At 45.8% G+C, this 10,578-nt stretch overlaps 1 protein-coding gene across 1 annotated transcript in view; it reads right to left on the bottom strand.

Annotated features, from left to right (window-relative positions):
* Positions 1–568: 568 nt before the first annotated feature.
* CD164L2 (CD164 molecule like 2) overlaps positions 569–10,578 on the bottom strand; it is a 42,692-nt gene continuing 32,682 nt past the window's right edge. Inside the window, exons 5-6 of the mRNA XM_087727153.1 lie at positions 8,428–8,590; positions 569–1,937 (exon numbers count right to left, since the gene is read on the bottom strand). Of these exons, the coding sequence (XP_087583279.1) occupies positions 1,931–1,937; positions 8,428–8,590 (170 nt within the window). The 3' untranslated portion in view covers positions 569–1,930. The remainder of the gene's footprint in view (positions 1,938–8,427; positions 8,591–10,578) is intronic.

The raw sequence follows: 10,578 nt of genomic DNA, 5'->3' as shown, positions 1-10,578 counted from the left end.
AATCCCAGAGAGGGTATAAAACTCAGCATCTCTTCCTTTTTTCTTCTTCACACAAGATCTTCAAGGCATGTGATCCTGCCCACCATTAAAACCGCCTTTCCAAACAGCCACCATGTTTCCAGTGTCTTGGAACTGAACCCAGAAGGATATTTCTTCCAAAAGAGACGAACGTTAATATCTTCAGGTTCACTTTGGACCGGTGCTTACTCTTTGAATCTGCACCTTTTAAAAATCTTTCCTGAGGTTCCTATGGATGACCAACGCAATGTTTCTGTACATAAAAAGACGAGCACGCACAATCTCCATAAATATTGCATTTTATTTGAAAAAGCCTCTTGTTTTCTCCCAACCCCTCTTGCTTTCACTGCCGGTTTGTAGCAAAGGATCTTTCCATTTCTTGAAAAGGCCTGAAGGACAGGTGCTTTGAAGAATCCATTCTTTAAATAAGCAGGCAATTTGAGAGAAGCGCAACTGAAACTGAACTTCCGTTCGGTTTCACAAAAACCTGCTGGGTTCGTGGCCTGCAATTCGGGTCTTTTCCTGTGTAAGATTGAGATTGTCTTGGCAACGTTTTGGCGAGGACTCACTCGCCATCTTCAGGCTGGAGTTTTGGGCTTAAAGCGTGGTCAGAGCTGCCGTCTTTCTATAAATCTTGGTGGGGGTGTGTGGAGTGCTGGTATTGTTTCAGTAAGTGGATTGATTGGCTGTATGGCTGCATCATGATTGGTAGATTGGTGCTGATTGGTGCTGGCTGTGGGTCCGTTGTTGTTTTATGTTGTAACGGACTGGGTGGTGGGTGGGGCTCGTTTGTTAACCAGTGCTGGTTTCTAGATGTCTGGCAGGTGGGAGGCATCATCACGTTTATTCATGTTGTGGGGGTGTTTCTCTATTTTGATAGCTTCCATAATTATTCTCTTGTTGAAGTGTTCAGTTTTGGGGATTAATTTGGTTCCTTCAAAATTAAAGCTTTAAGCCGAAAACACCAGCCTGAAGATGGCAAGTGAGACCTTGCCAAAACGTTCCCAAGACAATCTCAATCTTACACGGGAAAAGACCCGAATACAACAAGACCAGCATACTTACACCTGTGAAAATCTACGAATATATATATAGTCTGTGAATGCATGAACTGTATCTATTGTTCTGTTGCAGTGGTGGGATTCAATTTTTTTTTACTACTGGTTCTGTGGGTGTGGCATGGCTTGCTGGGTGTGGCAGGGGAAGGATACTGCAAAATCCCCATTCCCTCCCAACCAGCTGGGACTCAGGAGGCAGAGAATAGATGGGGGCAGGGCCAGCCAGAGGTGGTATTTACCAATTCTCTGAACTACTCAAAATGTCTGCTACCGGTTCTCCAGAACTGGTCAGAACCTGCTGAATTCCACCCCTGTTCTGTTGTAGTGCTGCTTACAAAACTTCTTTTTCAGAAAGAAATTTAAAAAAAAAGATCAGAGAAAAAAAGATTTCCAGGGTTAAAGTAAATTCATAAGAAATGAAAGTCAGGACTTGATCTGTCCTATCGAGAAAGAGATAAAAGGCTTTTTGTGGGCTTAGGATAAGAATAATTACAATGAAGAGAGAGACTCTAAAGAAAAAAAGTCCAGTCGGTTGAAGAGATTCTTAATCTGAGTTACATACATCCACAGTCAAGCAAATGACATTTCCTGCAGCCCTAAGTTTGGTCTTGTGGATATGCATTTACACCGTATACATTACCACTTCTGCATAGAGGAGCCATATATCCAAGCCAAGCACCATGGGCTTGGGAACAGGGTGCCGAGGTGCAGATGTTTGAATTATCTCCTTCAGAAGTTCCATCAGATGGAAAGAGAATGTCTTGGCTTCCAAACATGGCCAAACCGGCCTCTTCTCCAAGTGAAACTTCCAGCCAAAACGATGTACGTCAAAACACCTCCCTGGAGATCAGCCTTTAGATCCTAATGCGATGGAGCAAAGGAAAGTAAAGGAAGGGGCGGGAAAAAGACTTCACCAGGCCAGAATACAAGGGGGAACCTTAATCTAGTTCAGTGTTTCTCAACCTTGGCAACTTGAAGATGTCCGGACTTCAACTCCCAGAATTCCCCAGCCAGCGAATGCTGGCTGGGGAATTCTGGGAGTTGAAGTCCGGACATCTTCAAGTTGCCAAGGTTGAGAAACACTGATCTAGTTAGTTTACATGACCACTTTTGCTAGAAATAGGAGCTGTATCTGCAAAACAGAGAAAGCAAAACTTGCCACTTGCAATAATTGGAACAGAAGAATTGTGCTTTCCCCAAATGTCCATTTTTCACTATTCATCTCTTTATGTGCTGAAAAGGCACCGTGTTTTCCCCAAAAATAAGACAGCCTTGGAAACTCCCACAAGCTTTAATTCAAAAGTCAGGATCACAAATCTTCACTCAAGATGGCAAACAGCACTCAATTAACCTCTCCCCCTCCAATCCTTCCCACTGGAAACCCCCCACCCCGCCCCCAAGAAAGCTTCAACAGCACAAAATCACACAGCAAACCAAAAGAGACCCAGCATGAAGGCCCTCAACTGGTTGGATAAAGAGCAGCCAGCTGCGGGCACCTCCCCATATCCATTCACCGCAGAGTCTGCAAGTTTTGGGACTGGGAACAGAGGTGGGACATACTTTGAACTGCTCTATAATCTCTCCAGAGAACTCTAGCTGTTGGGAAGGATTAAAAAGATGAATTCATTAAGCAAGAAGCCGAAAAGAAAGAAACCTTTTTAAAGAATATTTTTAAACGGCCAGTTCTTGCAATTGGTACTTCCGACAAACGGAGGAGGAGAAAGAATTGGCAGCGTCTTGTTGGTATTCTGAAGTCAAACTCGCGGCTTACTTTTTAAGCTGGTCTGCTGTCTCATCGGCGCCTGGTTTCAGATCTGGCAATTTTTTTAGAAACCCAAAGAATCCAGCTGCTGCCAGGGATGGTTTTTAAAGTGGATGCTTATCTCTCAAGAACCCTAGTGGTAATTCCTCCGTTTGAGTAGCAGTTCCAATGAACTGTACAATTCTTGTTATTGGAAAGGAAAGGACCACTTCCAAATCTGGATGATTTCAAGAAGGAAGGGAGGATCGATGCTGAAGTCTGTAAGAATTCACTCCAGCAAAGCTTCGATAGGAACATTTGTCTGCATCAAGTTGGGCGCTTCCGAACATGCCCTAAAAGTAGTACTAAAGCTGTTGTGGCCCACCAGAGGCCAGCAGAGCTGGCAGCAGATTTGGACAGTGAGGAGGTTGGGGAGGAACATGGGCCAGTCCTGAAGTCTGGGGAAGGCTCTGTGAGGGCTCTGTGTCTGATGAGGGCTCTGTGTCGGAGGCAAGAGAGAAGGCCAGGGCCGTATGCCAGTTATCAGCTGCCTTCAGAGTCCGACAGCAGTGAGGCAGACGAACAGCTGGAGCCTGTTCCCAGTGTGCGCATACGCAGAGTTGCCAGACAAAGGGAACAGCTAAAGAACAGGGGTCAACTTGGGAGTAAGGCCACAGGTGGACGATGAATGTCATCAACATTTTCTTGCAGACCACCAGTGGTCCACAGACCACCAATTGGTGACCGCTGCAATATACTACTTGGAGTTCTAACTCCCCGATTTCAGCACAATAAGAACAAAAGATCTGTCTGGGAACAGAATGCGCAGTGGTACCTTGCTAGTCTCAGAGTTTAGCTAGTCTTCAAACATTCAACAAATATTCTTGATGTCCTCCTAAGTGGCAGATGAAGCAGCATAGAAGTTCTGCTCCCCAGGTCAGTGTTATTTATTTCTTATTTCGCCATTTGTTTCCTCTTTGGAGGCCGGGCAGCAGGCAGTGGCTGCTCCATTCACTGATCAATTCACCTTTTCCCCGTGATGTTTGGGAGCCAAAAGGTCAGCTTCTTAATAGATTGTGCTCCTCTCAAATCATGAGCCCTACATTCAGGCCAAATAGGTTACAGAGGCCGACTCTGGTCGCCTCTGAACAGTTCTCCCTCACTCTTGATTTTGGGCAATTTCATTTCTAAAGACAACAGAACAAGATGATTGTGTGTTTTTACACACATACACAAATCGATCAAACAATGTACTGGGTTTGGTTCAAAGTTGTCCATGCACTTCTTCACACAGAGCAAGAGAGAACAATTAAAGGAGATTCTCCAAAGATAAATTCTTGCATCAGAAGGAAAGAATGTTTTGCTACCTGCATTATCCCATATCTCTGAAAACAAAAGATTGAACAGCTTGAGGAAATCAGCCTATTCTCTCTCGTAGGACATGGTATTTTTCTATATGCCCATCGTCCAGGAAATGCGCCGTCATTGTATATTCAATGTATTCAAGCGGCCCTACAGTCTTCATGATTCTGAAGGATAAGTCTAAATTGGGGGTTGGCAACCTGTAGCTCTAGAGCCGCATGTGGCTCTTTCATCCCTCTGCTGCTGCTCCCTGGCACTGCTCTGTGCCACAATTTTGAGAGGAGCTTCTGGTTAGGGGGGGGGAGGGAAGCACGGTGCGCCAGGAGGAGAATCTATGGCAAGGGGTGGGTTTTCCGGTCAGCACCACAATTGATAGGGCTTTCAGTTAGGACAGGTAGAGGAAAAAGGACGCCATGCTAGGAGGAGACTCTATGATGGGGGAACCAGACTTCCGGTCAGCTCCAGAATTGAATAGTGGGGGGGCTTCCGGTTAGGACCTTTGTGGCTCTTTGAGTGTTTAAGGTTGCTGACCGCTGGTCTAAATAGTGGAATAATCTATGAAAAGAGTGAATAGGTTTTGTTGGTTCTGGCGGCAGCCCTTAACTTCCTTGGTGGTTCACACACAAACACACACACACTTCTACACCTACTGCTGGTTCTCCTCTCTGATAAGCATGGGGGGAAAAGTGGGGAAAAGTGAACATGTTATGATATGACATATTTCTGATATAATACAAAGAACCCCCAAAATCAATATCCCTATAATACCACCTCTCTATCCTTACAGGTAGTCCTTGACTTACAACTATAATTGAACCCCAAATTTCCTCTGCTAAGTTAAGTGCGTCTTGCCCCATTTTATGGCCTTTCTTGCCATGGTTATTAAGTGAATCACTGAGTTGTTAAGTGGGTAAGAGGGTTGTTAAGCGAATCTGGCTTCCCCATTGACTTTCCTTGTCAGAAGGTTGCAAAATGTGATCACATGACCCCGGGACACTGCAATTGTCATAAAAATGAGTTGGTTGTTAAGCATCTGTACTTGTTCATGTGTCCATAAGGATGCTGCAACCATAGTAAGTATGATGTAAGTTACATAACTTCATAACTCCCTAAACAAATGGTTGTAAGTCAAGGATTTCCTGCATTTTCTAAGCAAGTAAGAACATAGGTTGATCTCAATTCAATAAACAAAGAGATAACTTTTTCCATAGCTATAATCACTGCAGGAACAGGGAGATGAATAATTTTTTTCTTTTAGGGTCAATATAAAGGAGTTAAGACAGGAGAAGACATTGAAATAACAGATCCGAGTTACTGTTATTTTGAAAAGAGTAAGTTAAAATTCCAGAGGGTAAAAGGAGACAGAGAGTGGAGAACTATAAGTTTCCCTTATCTGTGAAAGGAGAAAAAGAGCTCTTAAGTGGTCACATTTTAGGGAATAGGGAATAACAGGGTTGGAAGGGACCTTGGAGGTCTTCTAGTCCAACCCCCTACTTAGACAGGAAACCCTACACCACTTCAGACAAATGGTTATCCAATGTTTTCTTAAAAACTTCCAATGTTGGATCATTTACAACTTCTGGAGGCAAGTTGTTCCACTGATTAATTGTTCTAACTGTCAGGAAATTTTACCTTAGTTCTAAATTGCTTCTCTCCTTGATTAGTTTCCACCCATTGCTTCTTGTCCTGCCCTCAGGTGCTTTGGAGAAATGTTTGACTCCCTCTTCTTTGTGGCAGCCCCTGAGATATTGGGACACTGCTATCATGTCTTCCCTAGTCCTTCTTTTCCTCAAACTAGACATAACCAGTTCCTGCAACCGTTCCTCATATGTTTTGGTCTCCAGTCCCCTAATCATCTTGGTTGCTCTTCTCTTATAGTTTAAGGATTAATATTCAATTTGTGAAATATTTGCCCTGTGTAGGGTTTGAACAACAGGACAAACACCCTTTCTCTTGGAATATGAATAATCTCGAGTCATAGCTTAAGACATTTCTAACGTTCCAGAAATGATTGGACTTCAGCATCCATCATGGCTGCCCATGGTTAATCCAACAGAATCCAACCACCAACTCTGGAGAGAAACCTTCCCTTATTGCTGGATTGCCTTATCTACTGCGAAGGGTATAACTAGGACAGGTTGGGATGTTCCCTAATCATTCATCCTATGCCGCTAGTTAGTTAGCTTCCTTCCCACAGGAACATCAGACAAATTTCTTCTGAGGTAAGCCTGCGATGATTCAACAACCCATTAAGTGCAAACGGTCCGTGTGCCTCATTTAGAAAGTGGAGGAGATTTGCGTATGGCCACAATTGTGCCAGTTAGTGATGAAGGATTTCAGTGTCCAGAATTATTTTTGCTGGGCTGGCTTGACGGGAAAGTCACCCGCTTAAGGAGGGCGGTAGGGAAGAGCAGCAAAGAGGGAACATTAAAAGCAAAACGAATGGGGAGTCAAGGTTGGGGAAGAAATAATTACACTGCCTTATCTTGCTGCAAATTCCTTCCCTGGACCAAATTCGTGGCCGGCTCATCCTTTCACTCAAGTTTAAAAAGCAAAGGACACCATTACCTACAACTGCATCGCTAAGCAAGGATATTATTATTTTTTTTAGGTCAGCTTTCCCAGCTTGGTGCTGTTTCTTGAGAATTGGAGGGCAAGGCTCACAATTCCCAACCAACATTTGTGCACTCTAACCTGCTGGAAATTGTAGGAAGCTGACAATGGGATGTCATTGGAAAAGATGTGTGTGGGGTGGGTGAGTGTTGAGTGGATTTTAAAGATGAGGACGAGCTGGGAGGCTTCCAACCAGTAGATGACTCCCTTCTTACCCTTAGAGGGCAGATTCCTGGAATTTATCCCTACACTAGCCGATAACCCGGATATTTATTTATAGGGGGAAATGTCCGGACCAAATGTAATTTCTAATGCTGGATTTTCCCCCTTACCAGAAGTACTCCCTTGTGGAGTACTTTGAAGCTATTACCATGGCAACTCCATTGCACTGTACAGTAGAAGCCATTTTACGGCAGTACAGTAGACGCCATTTCAAGGCACAACAGGCTGTATCATAACAGAACACACACCCCAAGGGGTGTTAGGGGTGTCTTATCCCCACAGTATTTTTCTCCAAAGGATAAGTCATCTGTGTACCAAGTTTTTTTTGGGCATCAACAGACCCAGGACAGATAGTCCTCAACTTATGACCACAATTAAACCCAAAATTTCTACTGCTAAGCAACCCAACTATTAAGTGAGCTTTGCCCCATTTTACAAACTTTCTTGCCACAGTTGTTAAGCCAATCACCCCAGTGTTTAAGCTAGTAGCCCAGTTGTTAAGTGAATCTGACTTCCCCATTCACTTTGCTTGTCACAAGGCTGCAAAAGGAGATCACATGTGCCTGGGATTCTGCAACTGTCATAAATATGAGCCAGTTGCCTCATAAGCGGCCTGAATTTTGATTGTGTGACCATGAGGATGTTACAAGGGTCGTAAGAGTGAAAAATGGCCATAAGTCACTTTTTCCGGTGGCGTCGTAACTTCAAACAGTCATTAAATGAAAGATTGAAAGGTTGAGGACTACCCGTAATGGGGAAATGCTAGCCGGAGAAGGAAGCGAAGAGAATGAAATTGCTTGAGGGAATAAAGAGAAGGAAAAGAAAGTTTGCCAAGTAAGAACATCCCGCTACCCAGGGGTGAAATGCTACCGGTTCAGCTGAACCAGTAGCAAAATATGCTACCGGTTTGCCCGAAACAGTAGTAAAAAAATGCTACTGGTTCAGGCAAACCAGTAGTTCCGACAAACAGCTGTGCAACAATCAGCTGCACCGCACGATTAGGAATCGCATGGCACAACTGATTGTTGCACTGCTGATCATCGGAACTACTGGTTTGCTAGAACCAGTAGCACATTTTTTACTACCGATTCAGGCAGTGCGCATACGCACGCAAAGTGAACCAGTAGCAGACTTCAGAGTCTTTCACCCCTGCCCCTACACCCCCCCCCCCATTTCTGTGCTTAGAGAACTGGAGCTGATTTGCCTCCTTTTGGCCTCTCCATCCTAAAGCAGCAGTTGTGTTAAAACTGGCTTCAGCAGCCATTTTGTCCTTGTTCAGCTCAGGCACACAATGATGGCTTCTCCCAAAGAAAGCCTGACCTCCCTGATTCTGAAACCTGGTTAGTTGAAAAGCCTAGCAGTTCCTTTTCTGGTGCTACCTTGGCAACCCCCAGTGGTCCCTGGGAAACTTACAGCGTCTGATAGGTGTTGTCCTTCGAGCGGAGGAACTTCACAACAAAGAAGGCGACAGCTTGGATGCTGAGCACCAGGACGATCCCTCCAATGAAGCTGGCGGAGTCGAAGCCGGCTGGGTAGAACTCGGGTGGGAGGGTTTCTGGTGAGCCGGTGGTCGAGCCTAGAGGGAACCAAGACCAGGGACTGAGAAGAAACAAAGCAAGGAAGCTCATGTTGGACTTTACCCCAAAGTTTATTGCAGACGCTGGGTGGAAATGATGGGGGATGAAATATCCGTTTGCTTTCAAGGACATGAGCACGTGGGAAGTTTAGATTAGATTAGATTAGATTAGATTAGATTAGATTAGGTTGGGTTGGATTGGATTGGATTGGATTGGATCGGACTGGACTAGACTAGACTAGACTAGACTAGGTTGGGTTGGGTTGGGTCGGACTGGACTGGACTGGACTAGACCAGACTAGGTTACATTAGGTTGGGTTGGGTCGGACTGGACTAGACTAGACTAGTGGCTGTAAAAAAAAAAGGGGCTGGCCCACTTATCCTTGTGCCCAAGGCAGGATTAGAACTCACACTGTCGGGTTTTCCTGTCTAGGCAGGGGGTTAGACTAGAAGACCTCCAAGGTCCCTTCCAGCTCTGTTATTCTGTATTCTGCCTCCTGGCTTCTAGCCTGATGCCTTTGCCACTACAGCAGCGTGGCTCTTGAGTACCGGAGTTCATATCGTCTAGCAAATCCGATTCCACATCTGTACTTTGAAAGAATATGGACATGGAAGTGTTGGACGGCATCCAGTTTCAAATCAAGGGAGAAAATCTTCCTTCCTACCAAAGTTTATATTAGCATTGATGGAAACGGTGGATACTCAGAAGGTGCTAGATCTCAGTTTGGGTGAGATCCGAGACCCATCAACATATACCTTACATTACAAGCTGCATACACCCTTGTACCCCACCCCACCCAAACATGCACTGATGTTGTTACCTAGTTGGGTAATGAAATGTCTGCAGGAAAGCAAGGAACCTAGAGAGTGCCAAAGATCCCACAATTCATCCTTGAGCCACAAATATTCTCTTCTATTGGTCCAAGCAAAGTTTACTCTCTCTCCTCTCCCTCCCCTCTCTTCTCCTGCCCTCCCCTCTCTTCCCCTCTCCTCTCATGATCCTTCCCCTCCTCTTGCCTCCCCTTCCCTCTCCTCCCCTTTCCTCTCTCCTCTCTCCTCCCTACTCCTTTTCTTTCCTCTCTTCTCTCCTCCCCCTCCCTCCCCCTGCCCTCTCACTATCCCCCTTTCCTCTCCCCTCCCCTCCCCTTCCCTCTTGCAACCCCTCTCCTTTCCTCTCTCCTCTCTTCCCTTCCCCTCCTCTCCCCTCTTACAACCCTCCCCTCCTTTTTCCTTTCTCCTCTCCTCCCTTCCCCTCTTGTAACCCCCTTCCCATCTCCTCTCTTCCCACCTCCCCTCCTCTTGCCTCTCCCCTCTCTTTCCCTCTCCTCCCTTCCCCTTTTGCCAGCCCTCTTCTTTCTTCTCTCCTCTCCTCCCTTCTTCTCTTGCAACTCCTCTTTCCCCTCTCCTGCCCTCCCACCTTCCCTCTCCCCTCCTCTCCCCTTTCCTTTCTCTTCCCCCCTTCCCCACTCTTCCCTTCCCCTCTTGCAACTCCTCTTCTTTCCTATCTCCTCTCCTCCCCCTCCCTTCCTCTCCCCTTCCCTCTTGCCACCCTCTTCTCCTCCCCACTCCCTTCATTTCCTTGGAGAACAGAGACTGATTTCAAAACAGATCTTCTCTTTTTCTCCCAGGCATATTTTGCCCCAGAGTGAAGACGAATGCCAATAAACAGGATGGCTGACAGGGGTTTCACGGGGATGCAGCAACATCCTCTGGTTGGGCCAGAGCTTCTCTGCACAGATTCAGTGCTGGAGTCTCAGGACTAAGGTGCCTGCGTATGTATCAGCTACGCACCTCCTGTATCTCTCAGGGCCTTTGCACCTGGGACTGCTTTGTTGTTTCAAATGAAAGCCGCACCTGTTGTTCTCATTACGTGCCCAGGAGCTGAGCTGATGGATTGCCACCTCCCTTGCAGGGAATGTGGAGTCACAGGACTCAAAGGAGGTTTTTTCCCTTGAAACACAGCAGCTCTGAGAGCTTGCAGGCAGCTT

Source organism: Thamnophis sirtalis, unplaced genomic scaffold (assembly GCF_051295495.1).
Source record: "Thamnophis sirtalis isolate CommonGarterSnake01/CBP01778 unplaced genomic scaffold, rThaSir2_p1.2 scaffold_13, whole genome shotgun sequence".
Taxonomy (NCBI): Eukaryota; Metazoa; Chordata; class Lepidosauria; order Squamata; family Natricidae; genus Thamnophis; species Thamnophis sirtalis.
Note: the sequence above shows the minus strand (reverse complement) of the source record. Positions and strands in the feature narration are given on the sequence as shown.